This window comes from Canis lupus, chromosome 12 (assembly GCF_003254725.2).
Source record: "Canis lupus dingo isolate Sandy chromosome 12, ASM325472v2, whole genome shotgun sequence".
Taxonomy (NCBI): Eukaryota; Metazoa; Chordata; class Mammalia; order Carnivora; family Canidae; genus Canis; species Canis lupus.
The window spans coordinates 49,311,455-49,325,348 of record NC_064254.1 but is presented as its reverse complement, the minus strand read 5'-3'; the positions used below and the strand labels follow the sequence as shown (position 1 = coordinate 49,325,348).

The 13,894-nt window shown below is 46.5% G+C and overlaps 1 protein-coding gene across 6 annotated transcripts in view; it reads left to right on the top strand.

The window, feature by feature from the left end:
* BACH2 (BTB domain and CNC homolog 2) overlaps nt 1-13,894 on the top strand; it is a 358,938-nt gene that overhangs the window by 330,547 nt on the left and 14,497 nt on the right. For 5 of the 6 annotated variants that reach the window (XM_049092371.1, XM_049092370.1, XM_025444343.3 and 2 more), the window contains one exon: nt 4,423-6,015. In XM_049092371.1, coding sequence (XP_048948328.1) covers nt 4,423-6,015 — 1,593 coding nt within the window. The remainder of the gene's footprint in view (nt 1-4,422; nt 6,016-13,894) is intronic. The other variant, XM_049092374.1, reaches the window with a different exon arrangement.

Genomic DNA, 13,894 nt, shown 5'->3' with positions numbered 1-13,894 from the left:
AAGCCCATCAGCATAGCTCTGTTACCTTCATCTTCCCAGCTCCTGCATGTATATGAGATCCAGCTTCATGGGGGAAGTATGCATGATGTTGCTGAAGATAAAAGGTTTTGTGTTTTGTAAAAGCCTGTAGTTAGACAGCCTTGAGAAGTGTGCCGTCCTTCTCTTAGAAAACAGTCCTGAGATCTCCCCATCCATCTGACCAGCCTTCTGGAGATGAGCTCAGTGCTACAACCGCGTGTATGTACTGCCAGAACCAACTGAGAAGACCTTAATCACATAGCTTAAGTAGAAAACGCTGCTCCAAGTCTCATAAAAATTCCCAAGCCCTGTTTTCAATCTACAGCTGAAGCCGACCTGCCCGACCTCTGTAACAATCCAGAGCAAGGAAACTGTTGGATGTTTCCTTTCAGGAGCTCTGTCCAGCAGCAAACCGTGTACCTCCAAAGAGGGAGCTTTACAAACAGCACCCAAACGTGCCCCGTGCCTGCTCAGTTTTCATCAGTTCATCTAACTTTCATCAAAAGCATAGAGAGGATACCTCAGAACCCACGGGAACAAAAGGTTAATAAGGGTCATAGTTTCAGTGAGTCAGATTTTCAATACCTTATCCTCATGTGGACTCACAGCATAGCACAGGTTTGGTAGTTTGACCTTGTTTCTTTCCGACCTGAAACCTAAAGGTCAAGGCCACTTGCCTTGTGTGTGCCAAAGGCTGGAGAAGGTCATCACCTGCTTGGGAGCAACCAGAAGGCAAGAGAGATATATCTGCTTCCCTTAGAGCAGCGGGACACAGCTCCAATACCACCAGTGAAATGGAACTGGTTTGCTATTTCTAGCCACTTCATTCCACTTTAACTTTATGATCATTACCTTTTTAAATAACATTTTTATGGGTCGTTAGTTTTATGTGTGATTCTCCACTTCCCACCCCTTCTTATTTTTCCCATTATCAGGGCCTTACTTGTTAAAAACAGAAAGTAAATAACAATGCAGGCTTTGTGATCCTGGGTTCATAAACATATAGCTTTCCACTGGTACCTGGATATTTGCTTTCTGAGTACAGTGGGGGAGTTTAAACGATTCCTAAAAATGAAAGGACCGTGCAAGCTACCAGGATGGAAGCTAAACCCAGTCCTTAGAAAGGCTCCACCTAATTTGACGTGGCCTATATGTGTGACAGGCACTTGCTTTTCTGTTTTGTGTATTTGGAGCTATTACAGCTTATCCCAGTGTGTACCAGGGATGGATTCCTGGGAGGAACACCAAGTGGTTCAGGAGGTACCCATTGCATCAAAGCAACTCTTGACCCAGAGTGGACATAGTCATGGCGATTTCACTGCACTCTAGGTGTTGTGCTTTTAAGTGTTCACAGGATCCCTACAGACCTCTGAAGTAGCCTTCTCTCCTGAACTGGCCAGGATTTCTCAGTTGACAGCTAATCATGTAATCTTGTAACAGCCTTCCCATTGCTGACTGATGTTATTTGATAATTAACTTTCCATTGTTAAGGTGTGTTACAAAGCTAAATTGTAGGTTTCTTGGGCACAGCCTTGCACACACAAGCTGAGCAAAGTTTAGCAGAACTGAATTTGACAAAACAGAGGATTTAAACTCTTGAAATTTGAAAATTCATGGGGAGGACACCATTTCCTCTAACCTTGAACTTGAATGACAGTTTACAGTTCTCTTTTTAATCATGACTCTTTTGTGACCATATGGTGATCATTTCAAGCTCATCATGTCTTCTAGGCCCAAAAGGATTAGTGATGGGATTTGGGATGTGCAAATTGGTGCTCATTGGCATCCTCAGGCCCACTCATACATTGAAGCATCAGCTTGTCCCTGCATAGAGAGGCTTTCTCCAGCTCCTTGTAGCCATGTGGCAGGTGGCGATGCCCGTGACTGGTCTAACCATCCCCAGGGTGTTCCTGGTTTCTCTAGGAATTTTCTTTAAAAGCAGCCATAGTAGGAGACAGTGGCAGGACTTATTGAGACCAATGTCATCAAAAAAAAAAAAAAAAAAAAAAAAAAAAACAAGGAAATGACCATAAGGGAGGGCTATATAAAAAATATAAATGACGTTGAGGAGAGCTTCCCCCTTTTCGCAAAAACTGAGCCCATCTACCCAAACTTGAGATGTGTGTTATCCCGTCAGCAACTGGTAGACTGCCTGGGAGCAGAGCAGAAAATGCTTGCTTATGGAGGGGTCGACTCTGCCTTAGATTAGGCCATTCTTCTCTTTGTGGCAAAGTCACGTTACAGCGAAGAAGTGGGTCATGTGACATTCCCATCACTGCCTTTGGTTACTTCTAAATGTGTACTTCCTTGCCTAGCACTCCCTTTGAAAGGTTCCTAGGGACAAAAAATGGATATGGCAGATAGATACTGCATTTGCTGAATCTGTTACCACGTCAGCTTAGTAGGACACGAAGCCTGGCCAGATGAGCTCTGTTTCAATCGTGGTACTAGGGGTTAGGACAAAAAAGGACTGTTGCCTGCCTCTGATTAGTTGGGGTGTGGTTTGTCGGTTTACACAGTGACTTGCTCCAAAGTAATTTGAGGCAGTACTCACCAAACAGAGCGTGTTGTTACATTTGTACACTGCAGTTAGCTGTATGTTAGGGGCACAGTTAGACTTATGACATTTCAGTACTACACATGCTTTTATCAGGTGTATACCGTGTTAGAGACCCTAATCAGATGCAGAGTTATAAAGAGAAATGAAGCAGTCCCTGATCTGAAGGAGCTTGCTGTCTTACCATAGAAACAGACCCAATTAAGTATAATAAAAGTGAGATGGCAGTGATTGCCCTTGTGGAACTATAGTGTGAGTCTAGCGGTCGTGTTTTTTTGTTGTGTTCTTTTTTTAACCAAATATCTTGGGACTCATTATCTGACAGAGTTTTTTTAATTTGGAATATAAAGTCCTTCAAAAATATTAACAATTAAAATCCCATTCTGTTATATATCTAAGAAATTTCCCTTACTGGAAAGAATGCCGCATATTAAAATTAGTGCTGGCTGGGAGGGTCCAGGACATTTTCCTCACCCTAGCGATGGGGCTGAGAGGCTGGTATCATCTGTTCTAAGAGGTTGGGAGACTGTTCCTGGAGAAGGTGGTGTCCAAGTTGAATCTCAAGCAACAGATATAAGTCCTCACAAGAGTTTTGGCTCTGTGTGCTGCAGTGAACTCAGTACATGTGGGACGTGTTCAGAGCTGGCCAGTTCAACTTGCTCTACACCTACTCCCTTAGCAGTTGTTTTGTAATCACCACTACTGGAGCTTCCAGCAAGGACCCCATGATTGCTGCTTCCATTCAATTTATACATATGATCCGTAGATCTGCCTCCCCTTCCTATGGAGGAAGCAGTGCTTGCAAGAACCCAGAAGATGCGTGTAGGTTTTGCATATAGGGTGAGGAAGCCTGCCCTGAACACCAGCTCGTTTAATCCACTTCCATCTGAAAAAACAATTGTATTTCTAATTGTCTAAGTCATTCCCTGTGTGTATGGGGGTGTGTGCGTACGCAAAGCTGTGCATAAACAGCACATTTTCAATTGATAAAATGTAAAGGATAAGGAGCACCTGACAGTAGTAGGCTGAGCCTCTATAAAGATTTTGTAGGAAAAAAGCTGCATGGCAAAGCTGCTGCTCATAATTAGGGAAGGGATAGCCTGCGTTCTGTGCCACTCAGCAACTTGAACCATTGAAATGACAGCCGGTTTGTTTAGTTCTGTAACCCCCATTCTTCACCGGCCAGGAGTTGATTTCTTGTTGAGAACAATGCTTTGGATTGTCATCATCTCTGGTATCACTGTGAGATCAGGTATGACGTGATGACTGAAAAGTCCCGTCTGGAAACCACGATGAATGAGAAAGACACAAGTTGCTTTTTAATGTCACTTTTTAACTTTTTAAGCCAGGGAAAGCTGTTTGTCAAGCCCTGTGGACCTTCAGTTTTTAAACAGGCTGTGTCACGAGTTTTGCAGTTGACAAGAAAAACAGAATGCTTCCTTTGGCTCAAGTGGGGGGCAAGTGTCACAGCACCCCTTACGTAGAAGGGCCCTCCACAGGACTGACTGGGGGGCGGGGAATTAATAGGCTTCCCATGGTCACCATGCATTTTTGCCAGGGTATTTCATTAAGTGTAAACACTGGACCCGTTGTGGTCGTGTTTAGCCACTTGACCCTGGTGATTTTCAACTCCCTGTGCCAGGTGATGAAGTGGAGCCGAGGCATGCACGGGACGGGCACTAATTATTGGAAGCAGAATCAGTGCTGACCCAGTGCGAGATTAACTGCTCCTTTGCAGTCTTTATTCTGGGACATTAGCACTGTCTGGTGATCCTGCTTCAGTTGAGGGATTCGGGACAATAGCGGTGCTGATGGTAACGTCGGCGATTTCCCTGTTTGTTTTGCAGGTCACGGCCAGGGGCTTTGGGCCGCTGTTACAGTTCGCCTACACCGCCAAGCTATTACTCAGCAGAGAAAACATCCGCGAGGTCATCCGCTGTGCTGAGTTCCTGCGCATGCATAACCTGGAGGACTCCTGCTTCAGCTTCCTGCAGACCCAGCTCCTGAACAGCGAGGATGGCCTGTTCGTGTGCCGGAAGGATGCTGCGTGCCAGCGCCCGCACGAGGACCGTGAGAACTCCGCGGGAGAGGAGGAGGAGGAGGAGGAGGAGACCATGGACTCGGAGACGGCCAAGCTGGGGTGCCCCCGGGACCAGATGCTTGCAGACCCCATCAGCTTTGAGGCCACTGCCATCCCAGTCGCCGAGAAGGAAGCAGCTCTGCTGCCCGAGTCCGACGTGCCCACCGACACCAAGGAGACCTCGGAGAAGGACGCGCTGACGCAGTACCCCAGATACAAGAAATACCAGCTTGCATGTACCAAGAATGTCTATAATGCATCATCACACAGTACCTCAGGTTTTGCAAGCACATTCAGTGAAGAGAACTCTAGCAACAGCCTCAAGCCGGGCCTTGCCATGGGGCAGATTAAAAGTGAGCCGCCCAGTGAAGAGAACGAGGAAGAGAGCATCGCGCTCTGCCTGTCCGGAGACGAGCCTGACATCAAGGACAGAGCGGGGGACGTGGAAATGGACCGGAAACAGCCCAGCCCTGCCCCCGCCCCCGCCCCCCCTGCCGGGGCCACCTGCCTGGAGAGATCCAGGAGCGTGTCCTCCCCCTCCTGTCTAAGGTCTCTATTCAGCATAAAAAATAGTGTGGAGTTGTCTGGCCTGCCCAGTACCTCTCAGCAGCACTTTGCCAGGAGTTCAGCGTGCCCTTTTGACAAGGGGATCACTCAGGGTGACCTTAAAACTGACTACACCCCTTTCCCGGGGAATTACGGACAGCCCCACCTGGGCCAGAAGGACGTGTCCAACTTCACCATGGGGTCGCCCCTCAAGGGGCCTGGGTTGGAGGCTCTCTGTAAACAGGAAGGAGAGCTGGACCGGAGAAGTGTGATCTTCTCCTCGAGCGCTTGTGACCAAGTGAGCACTGCGGTGCATTCGTATTCTGGGGTAAGCAGTTTGGACAAAGACCTCTCTGAGCCGGTGCCAAAGGGTCTGTGGGTGGGGGCTGGCCAGTCCCTCCCCAGCTCACAGGCCTACTCCCACGGTGGGCTGATGGCTGACCATTTGCCAGGAAGGATACGGCCCAACACTAGCTGCCCGGTGCCAATCAAAGTCTGCCCTCGCTCGCCCCCCTTGGAGACCAGGACCAGGACTTCCAGCTCATGCTCCTCCTATTCCTACGCAGAGGATGGGAGCGGGGGCTCACCCTGCAGCCTCCCTCTCTGTGAGTTCTCCTCCTCGCCCTGTTCCCAGGGAGCCAGATTCCTAGCCACAGAACATCAGGAACCAGGCCTGATGGGAGATGGAATGTACAACCAAGTCCGACCCCAAATTAAATGTGAGCAGTCTTATGGAACCAACTCCAGCGACGAATCCGGATCGTTCTCGGAAGCAGACAGTGAGTCGTGTCCTGTGCAGGACAGGGGCCAGGAGGTAGGGAACCCGCATAAATTCAAGCATGTGATCCACTTTTGCAGTCCTTTATCTGGACTCCACCTGCTGCCCCACCACCCCCAGATTAAAGGTTACAGGAAAGGGACTGCCTCCCCCATCCACAGAGGCAGAATGCTTCAGAGTTATTCCAAATTAACCACTTTTGTCCTAGAGGGCACTTGAAATTTGACCTATATTTCAGTACCCAACAAGCAGAGGCAAGCTGTTTAGTAAAAAAAAAAAAAAAAAAAAAAAAGGTTAAGTCTAATGTGTGAAAGAAAGCATGCTCGGGTACTTCAGATCTCTCCCTTCCTCTTCCCTTTCTCCTCCATCTGCTTTGAAAGGATGCTGTACTCATCACCCTCATCCTGGTGCTGCACCCCTTCAGTGTGAAGTAAAATAGAGACTCACTTTCAAAACTGATTGACACTAGACAGACCCACAATAGCAGGTGCTCCTGCAGCACCCTTTAAGTTTTCCTTGTCGACAGGAGTCCCAGGGCCATCCCTTGTCCACTGCAGTACAGGGAACTCGCCATCCATCCTGGTCCCCGGGGCACTGCAGAAGCACCCTGGTCAGTCACACATAACTGTGTAATGTATCGTTTCCTGAGCTCCCCACAAATGATGAGAAGTCACTTTAAGGAGTAGTGGGGTTGAGTAGCAGTCTCTGCCCCCTCGAAAGCAAAGTGCCTTCTAGTGCTTTATAGATAAAAACTCCCAAAGGCTCCATCCATCTTACCAATGCTGGGAGATGGAGCAAAACTCACATGGCTAAGGAGAGGAAAGAGGAGATGCTTCGTTCGTTCCCTTCCCCTCTGTTACATGAGAGGCCCCTGCAAAGATCTGAGGGAGTCTGTGTCATGATCTGGTGCTGTCTGGCTGCTTGACAAGGAACCAACCTGAGACTGGCACCTGGGTCTCAGACCTGCCTTGGGAGCAGTGTGAGCAAACCCAGTGAGAAGTCCGTCCTCAGAGCTGCTTATCTGGAAACCACAGGAGGAAATGAAGCGTGGTCCTCATTAGGCCAGCGCCCTCGGTACACGTCTGCCCTCCCTGGATATTAGCCCCTAGTAAAGCAGGGATGTTAAGCCAACCAGACAGCAGAAATGCCACACGGGGTGAGGTGCCTTTTCACAGAGCCACGTGCGGTTTATTCAGCCTCGGCAAGATTGGCAAGAAACACATGAGGTTTTAGTTAGGGCATGTTTTGAAAATAGATCCCAAAGCTCCCTGTGCCAACTGCAGGGATGCCCTGTGGTCACTTCCTCATTTGGCCTGCTAGCCTGGTCCAGGCGCTTCTGTTACTGCCGGAGGGGGTGGGGGGATGGAGAAAGAAACATACGGAAAGGATTTAATTTAGCTAAAGGAAAATTGAATGAGAACTCTTCTGTCTGAATACACCATATCCCCTCAGGTTTGGGTGTGCCCAGGTGCCCCAGCCAGTGGCATCTGTGCTCATGACCCGGGAGGACTGTTTTTGTGAAAACAGTGAAACGTTTGTACTCTCTCTCTCTTCCCTCACTCATTCCTCTTCCTCCAACTGACCATAACTTAGGTGAAGTTTTGGGTTCCGCACCCCCCCACACATTGTTCCTAAGTACCCGTGATGCACAAGCCTAGTCCGTGGGTCAGGTTCATCAGCATAATGACTTATCTTGCTGAGGATTGGTGTCTCAAGAAAAGGACAAATGTCTTTGTCTTTGCCTCTCCCCTAAGGGGAACCCCACCATTAAGCTGAATGGGTTGTGTTGTCATGACATTGGCATTTGTTCAAGGAACTGTCCATTTCTGATTATCTCCTTTTGTCTCTCTCCTATCCCGAAAATGGGCTTAAAGTCACTTCAGGGCAGCCCGGGTGGCTCAGCAGTTTAGCGCCGCCTTGGGCCCAGGGTGTGATCCTGGAGACCCGGGATCGAGTCCCACGTCGGGCTCCCTGCATGGAGCCTGCTTCTCCCTCTGCCTGTGTCTCTGCCCCTCCCCCGCCCCCCCCCCCCCCCGTGTCTGTGTGTTTCTCATGAATAAAAAAAATAAAGTCTTAAAAAAAAAAAGTCACTTCAAATTAAATGCCACCAACAAGAGCACATGCGTTTTTCCTGTGTGTTTGGCCACATCACTTGTCTCCCTCTAGAACGCTTCAGTTCTAAATGAACCACTCAAAAGGAAGATTCAACCTATAAAATAGTCGTGAACAGGACTAGTCTCTCCCTGAAAGATATCAGCCCTTTAAAAATATTTTTACCTCGGAGGCCTGGGTGGCTCAGCGGTTGAGCATCTGCCTTCAGCTCAGGGCGTGATCCCAACATGGGGAGCGAGTCCCGCCTCGGGCTCCCTGCGAGGAGCCTGCTTCTCCCTCTGTCTGTGTCTCTGCCTCTCTCTGTGTCTCTCATGAATAAATAAATAAAAGTCTTAAAGAATATATATATTTACTTTTCCAAAAAGAAATACGGTCTTTGCATTTCTAAACACTGAAAGCGGAAACGTTTACCAGAGCTCTAGGCCATTTCAAGGATCACGTTTAGCCCCTCTCAGAAGGGCATTTTGGACAGGGTTGTTAGGGTAAAGGTAAATGCCTTTCCCAGTTTGGCATTTTAGTTTTCCTAAAGTAGAGATTAGGTCTACTCAGGGGCTCCGCATGACTGGTCCTCTCTGAGTTAATAAGTTGCTTCCGGAAGTTACTTTGACTCAGTGGAAGTGTGGTCCCCAGTAATAACCATGAAGGCAGATCCTTCATTCACAATATGAACTGTCACTCCTTTTCCTGAGTTGAACTGATCCAGAAGAGGCCGACATCTGTTGATCTGATCCTGCCCTGATCTGCTCTTATAAGGTGTTCACATGACTCCTCTTCCAAGTAAAGCCCAAGGAGACACTGAAGTCAGAAACAAGAGAGTTCTCCCCTCCTGCCAGGCACCTGTCCAGTGCTTCAGACCGACAGGCCAGGCTCCTTCTCAGCCTCTCTCCCGCCACCTCTGTAAGGAGCCAAAATGTTAGATCAGAATAAAAGTACTGGCATCCCTTATAGTCTCTAAGGTGTTTCTGGTTATAACATCTCATCGGTATTGACTTCTCTCATCCTTTCCATCTGTCCCCTAGCTTTGAAGAAGAGCTTCAGATAGCACAGTATTGTCCTTTCTCAACAATCAGAGCTTTTTTTTTCTTAGATTTTATTAATTCATGAGAGGACGTAGGCAGAGGGAGAAGCAGGCTCCCTACAGAGAGCCTGATGTGGAACTTGATCCCAGGACCCTGGGATCATGGCCTGAGCCAAAGGCAGATGCTCAACCACTGAGCCACCCAGGTGCCCCAACAATCAGCTTTTTAAAATTACTTCCTTCTTTGAAATAATCAAACAGCAGCTTGCTTCTTTCACAGAGCTATCTCCTATGTGCATGCCTGTAGGTCAGTCACATCAGGTTAAAGCAAACTTCTTTAATATCCATGGGCCCCACAAATCACAGCTTATTCAGCTACCATCTCTCAACAGTTTTTCCAGTTTTTTTCCCTTTCTATAAAAATTGCTGCAATAAACATGTTTGTGAACATATTTAGTAGTGGTGCTTTTATTTTTGTGGGTTAGAATCCCATAAGTGGGTTAAAGGTGATGATGCTTATTTGTGAAATACTAATTACTTCCCCTGAAAGGTTGTATCCTTCACCAATTTATGAATGTCCATTCTCCCTTGTTCTTTCCAGTACTAGCTGTTACCAGTCCTTTTAAATTTTGCCAATCTGGGGGATCCCTGGGTGGCTCGGTGATTTGGCGCCTGCCTTTGGCCCAGGGCGCGATCCTGGAGTCCCGGGATCGGGTCCCACATCAGGCTCCTGGCATGGAGCCTGCTTCTCCCTCCTCCTGTGTCTCTGCCTCTCTCTCTCTCTCTTTCTCTATGTCTGTCATAAATAAATAAATAAATAAATAAATAAATAAATAAATAAATAAATATTTTTTGAAAAATTTGCCAATCTGATGGGCAAAAGATGATGACTAATGAGGTTGACATCTTTTCTCGTGTGTATGTGCCATTTATATTTCCCTTCCTGTGACTCACCACTTTATATCTTTGCCCATTGTTAACTTGTGCTGTTCGTCTTTAAACCAATTTATAGGATCCTTAATCCTTAATACAGGAATATTAACCTTTTATTAGAAACGTTTCCCATTTTTTCTCCTACTCGATCTTTTTATTTAAGGATTTTTTCCAATATAGAAAAATTTAAGTTTTATGTAATTTTAAATTTTATGTACAGTGGTTGAGCATCTTTGTCTTTATGACTTTTGGGTCTGCTATATTACTTAAAAAGTCAGTTTGGGACTTTTTATCTTCCAATGATGAAAAAAACAAACAGGTCATATATAGTGGAAAAAGTTAACAAAACAGTATGTATAACAAGATCCTAGTTTGCTTCATAAATATACATATTATTTCTTAAAAGAGAATAAGATAAAATAGGCAAAGTTGGGGAAGAATATAAGAAAAGTTTTATTTCTGTGTACCTCTGTAATGTTTGAATTTTATTTATGTGTATCTCACACAAGGTCATTATTTTAATTGAGATATAATTCACACACCATAAAACTTACCCTGTAAAAGTGAGCACAGGGATTTTTTAATGATTCATGAAGGTTTGGACCATCACCACTCTAATTCCAGGACATTTTCATCACCCCCAAAAGAAACACCATCCCCATTAGCAGATGCTCCTCACCGTCCTCTCCTTAACCCCAGGCAACCACTAATCTACCTTCTATCTCTATAAAGATTTGCCTATTCTGAACATTTTATAACAATGGGATCTTACACTGTGTGGCCTCTGGTGTCTGGCTTCTTTCACTGAGCATAATGCTTTCAAGGTTCAACCTTGCCATTGATGTACCAGTGGGTACACCATGTATCAGTGCTTTGTTCTTTATTTATTGCCGAATAATAATTTACTCTGTGGATATACCACACTTTGTTGATTCATTGATCGGATTGATCGGTTGAGGGACATTTGGATTGTTTCCCCTTTTTGACTGTTATCAATAATGCTACTGTGGGCATTGGTGTACAAGTGTTTTGTAGACAAGTTTTCAGTCCTCTTCATTGTGCATCTAGCAGAATCGCTAAATCATATGATAACTATATGTCTAACCTTCTGAGGAACTACCAGACTGTCTTCCAAGGTAACCACCATTTTACATTTCCACAGCAGTGTACGAGGGCTCCTGTTGCTCCACACCCTCACCAGCACTGGCTACTGTCCACCTTTTTTTATTATAGCCATCCTAGTGAATGTGGAATGGCATCTCATTTTGGTTTATGAGTTCATTTTTAGTATTTGAAAATTATAGAAAAGTCAGAAGCATTTTCCGAGTAGTAACCCTCGTTAGTGGGATGGTTTTATTGTACAAGCATTTCTATCTACCTAATTGTAGGTTTTAGCAAGAAAGCATTAGAACGACAGTTTCTTTGCATGGCCAAAAGCATTGATTAGTTGGACTTTCTTTATGAACACATTTTATGTCAGGAGGGATAAAAGTATGTGACAGTGAGTATGTGTGTACGTTTGGGTTTACACAGGACTGTGGGAGCAGGGAGAAATGATGTCTGGCATGCAATAAGATGGAAGAGCTGTGTCTGACCCTAATTCTTCCACCCACATGTCAACTTCCAGACATAAGTTGTATGTAAAAATTTTACACTCATTGTTGCAGTTCATTGAATCAGGCATCTTTTTTAAAATGCTGATGATTGGTCTGCTTCATAGAAAACTTTGCTAGGCAGCATAGAAGTCGGCCCTAGTTCTGCTTAAAACAATGTTTTTGTGTTGTCTAGAAAAATGTTCCTAGCATCGGGAATTCCAAAGCATACAGTCTGTCTGGAAGAAGAAACCATGTGACAAAGAAAGATAGGGCTAATAAACAGAATTAATAATACCTCATACCTATCAGGCAATTCAGACTTTTCAAAGCACTTTCTCCATCTGTTACCCAATTCTATTCTTCATAGCAATCCTGTAAGCTAAGTAGGGCATGTATTATTATCTTCCTTTCTCACAGATCCTCAAAGAACTTCAGGATAGAGAGAATGAAAGACTGGCCTGAGGTCACGCGGCTAATTAATTGCAGTACAACTAAATCCCAGGTGTCCTGCGTCTGTTCTGGAAAATGGACCATGAGAATAGAGGGTAGGAGGACAATTGTGTGGGAAACATTTCTTAGTGGCGATGGGACATTCTGTCACAGGCATCTGTCTTGCGTGGACCTGGCTGTCTGCCGGCTAGCAGCACTGACTTGTCAGCCCGGGGGGCATCTCGCTTCCTCCCCTGACAAGGTACAGAGGACTGAGGGCCTCGTTAGAGCACAGGTGTTAAAGACGCTGGGCCTAAGGGTACCGTTAGTATGATCCGACTCCTGCCGCTTCTATTCAACACCGGATAGTGAAACCAAGAAAGGGGGTAGGAAAAAGGATTCACAAACCAGCTTCGGCTGGTATTTCTAGAGGAAATGCTTATGTTCAGCTTTTTCCACAACTTTTGCATCTCTGTCCCGTTTCTCCAGTAGCTCCCATTCAGCAAACCTGCAGTTCCAGGCAGGTGAAATGTGGTAAGAGGCATGGTGAAGTGAGGTGGCTGTGGTCTGCTTAAAACCCTGTAAAAAGGACGCAGGGAAAACCGAGGTCACCAGAACGAGACAGCCATTGTTTGGGAGTGGGAATTTTTTTTCTCCACCTTTTGTCTCATTTGAATTTTCTGCAAGAAGTTCTATTTCTCATATAATTATTTTTTTTTTTACATTTTTAAAATTTAAATTCAATTTGCCAACATATAGCACAACACCTTTAATGGTATTTTGTTTAACTGGGAGCAGGGGGTAGTTTTGGCTGCAGAACGAGGTGGTCGTGGGTAAGGAGAGAAGTGGAACTGATTCCTGTTGGACAGGAGGAGGCACTGGCACTGCAGGGTCCCCCGGCACCCCTGCTCAGGCCCTGGAGGAGAAATATTTAGGTTTCATTTGCCATCTAGATGTCATAACTTTCCTTCCACCTTTTCCCAGCCCCCAGGGCCAGAGGTCCCTCAGCATTCTGCAGCGACCACCCATTTCACCATGTGCTCATGAGCTGGGACCCCCAGAAGGCCTAACCTGGCTCTGGTGGCTGTTTGGGTCCAGGTCAGGTCCTGGGACGGGACTGGAAAGCCCCCTGTCCTGTACTTCCAGTTGTGCTCCAGAAGGCCCAAGCCACTGAGGGCAAATCCACAGCAGCAGATGGTGCAAACTGTGGCGCTGGCCCATGGGGCCCTATTGGGCCCTTGGCTGGCTGCCTCTGTGGCTGCCCCTGACTTTTGGAGTCTCTACTGAAAACCAAAGTGGGGGCGGGCATGAGCAGCAGCCATGAGAAACCATACGCTCCATCCCATGGGCCCTGCCCCCTTTTGTGCAGCGTGCTCAGCCTCCTGTGGGTCTCGCAGGTGGACAGGGGTTGCAGGCCTGCGTCCAGGCAGGTGGTGACGGCAGCTGGCAGGACGTTTCATCTCGGGAGGTCAGGTGTTTTGCACTGAGAGTCCAGTGAATGAAAATGAACCCACTGCTGAGAAGTAAAACCCTGGAAGAATGAGTGTGTGGAGGGACAAGAAATAAGATGTTAAGCCCTCTAGGGCCTATTTGGGTTATGAGAATTTGCCAAAAGAAAGGGAGAAGGGCCTCTGCCCCTCTCGATGTGTTTGAACCTTCTAAGGCCAGGTCGCATTAGCTGACTTTCGAGCTCCTTTAGGGGAGTGTTTGGGTGCCTGCCAGCTTCAGAATGGACTGTTCTCCCCTTCCCATAAGGGGCTCTGCGGCTGCTCTTCATCTGCAGGGAAGATGCCCACTGGCTTGGAACTTACTTCTCTGAAAATAGCAG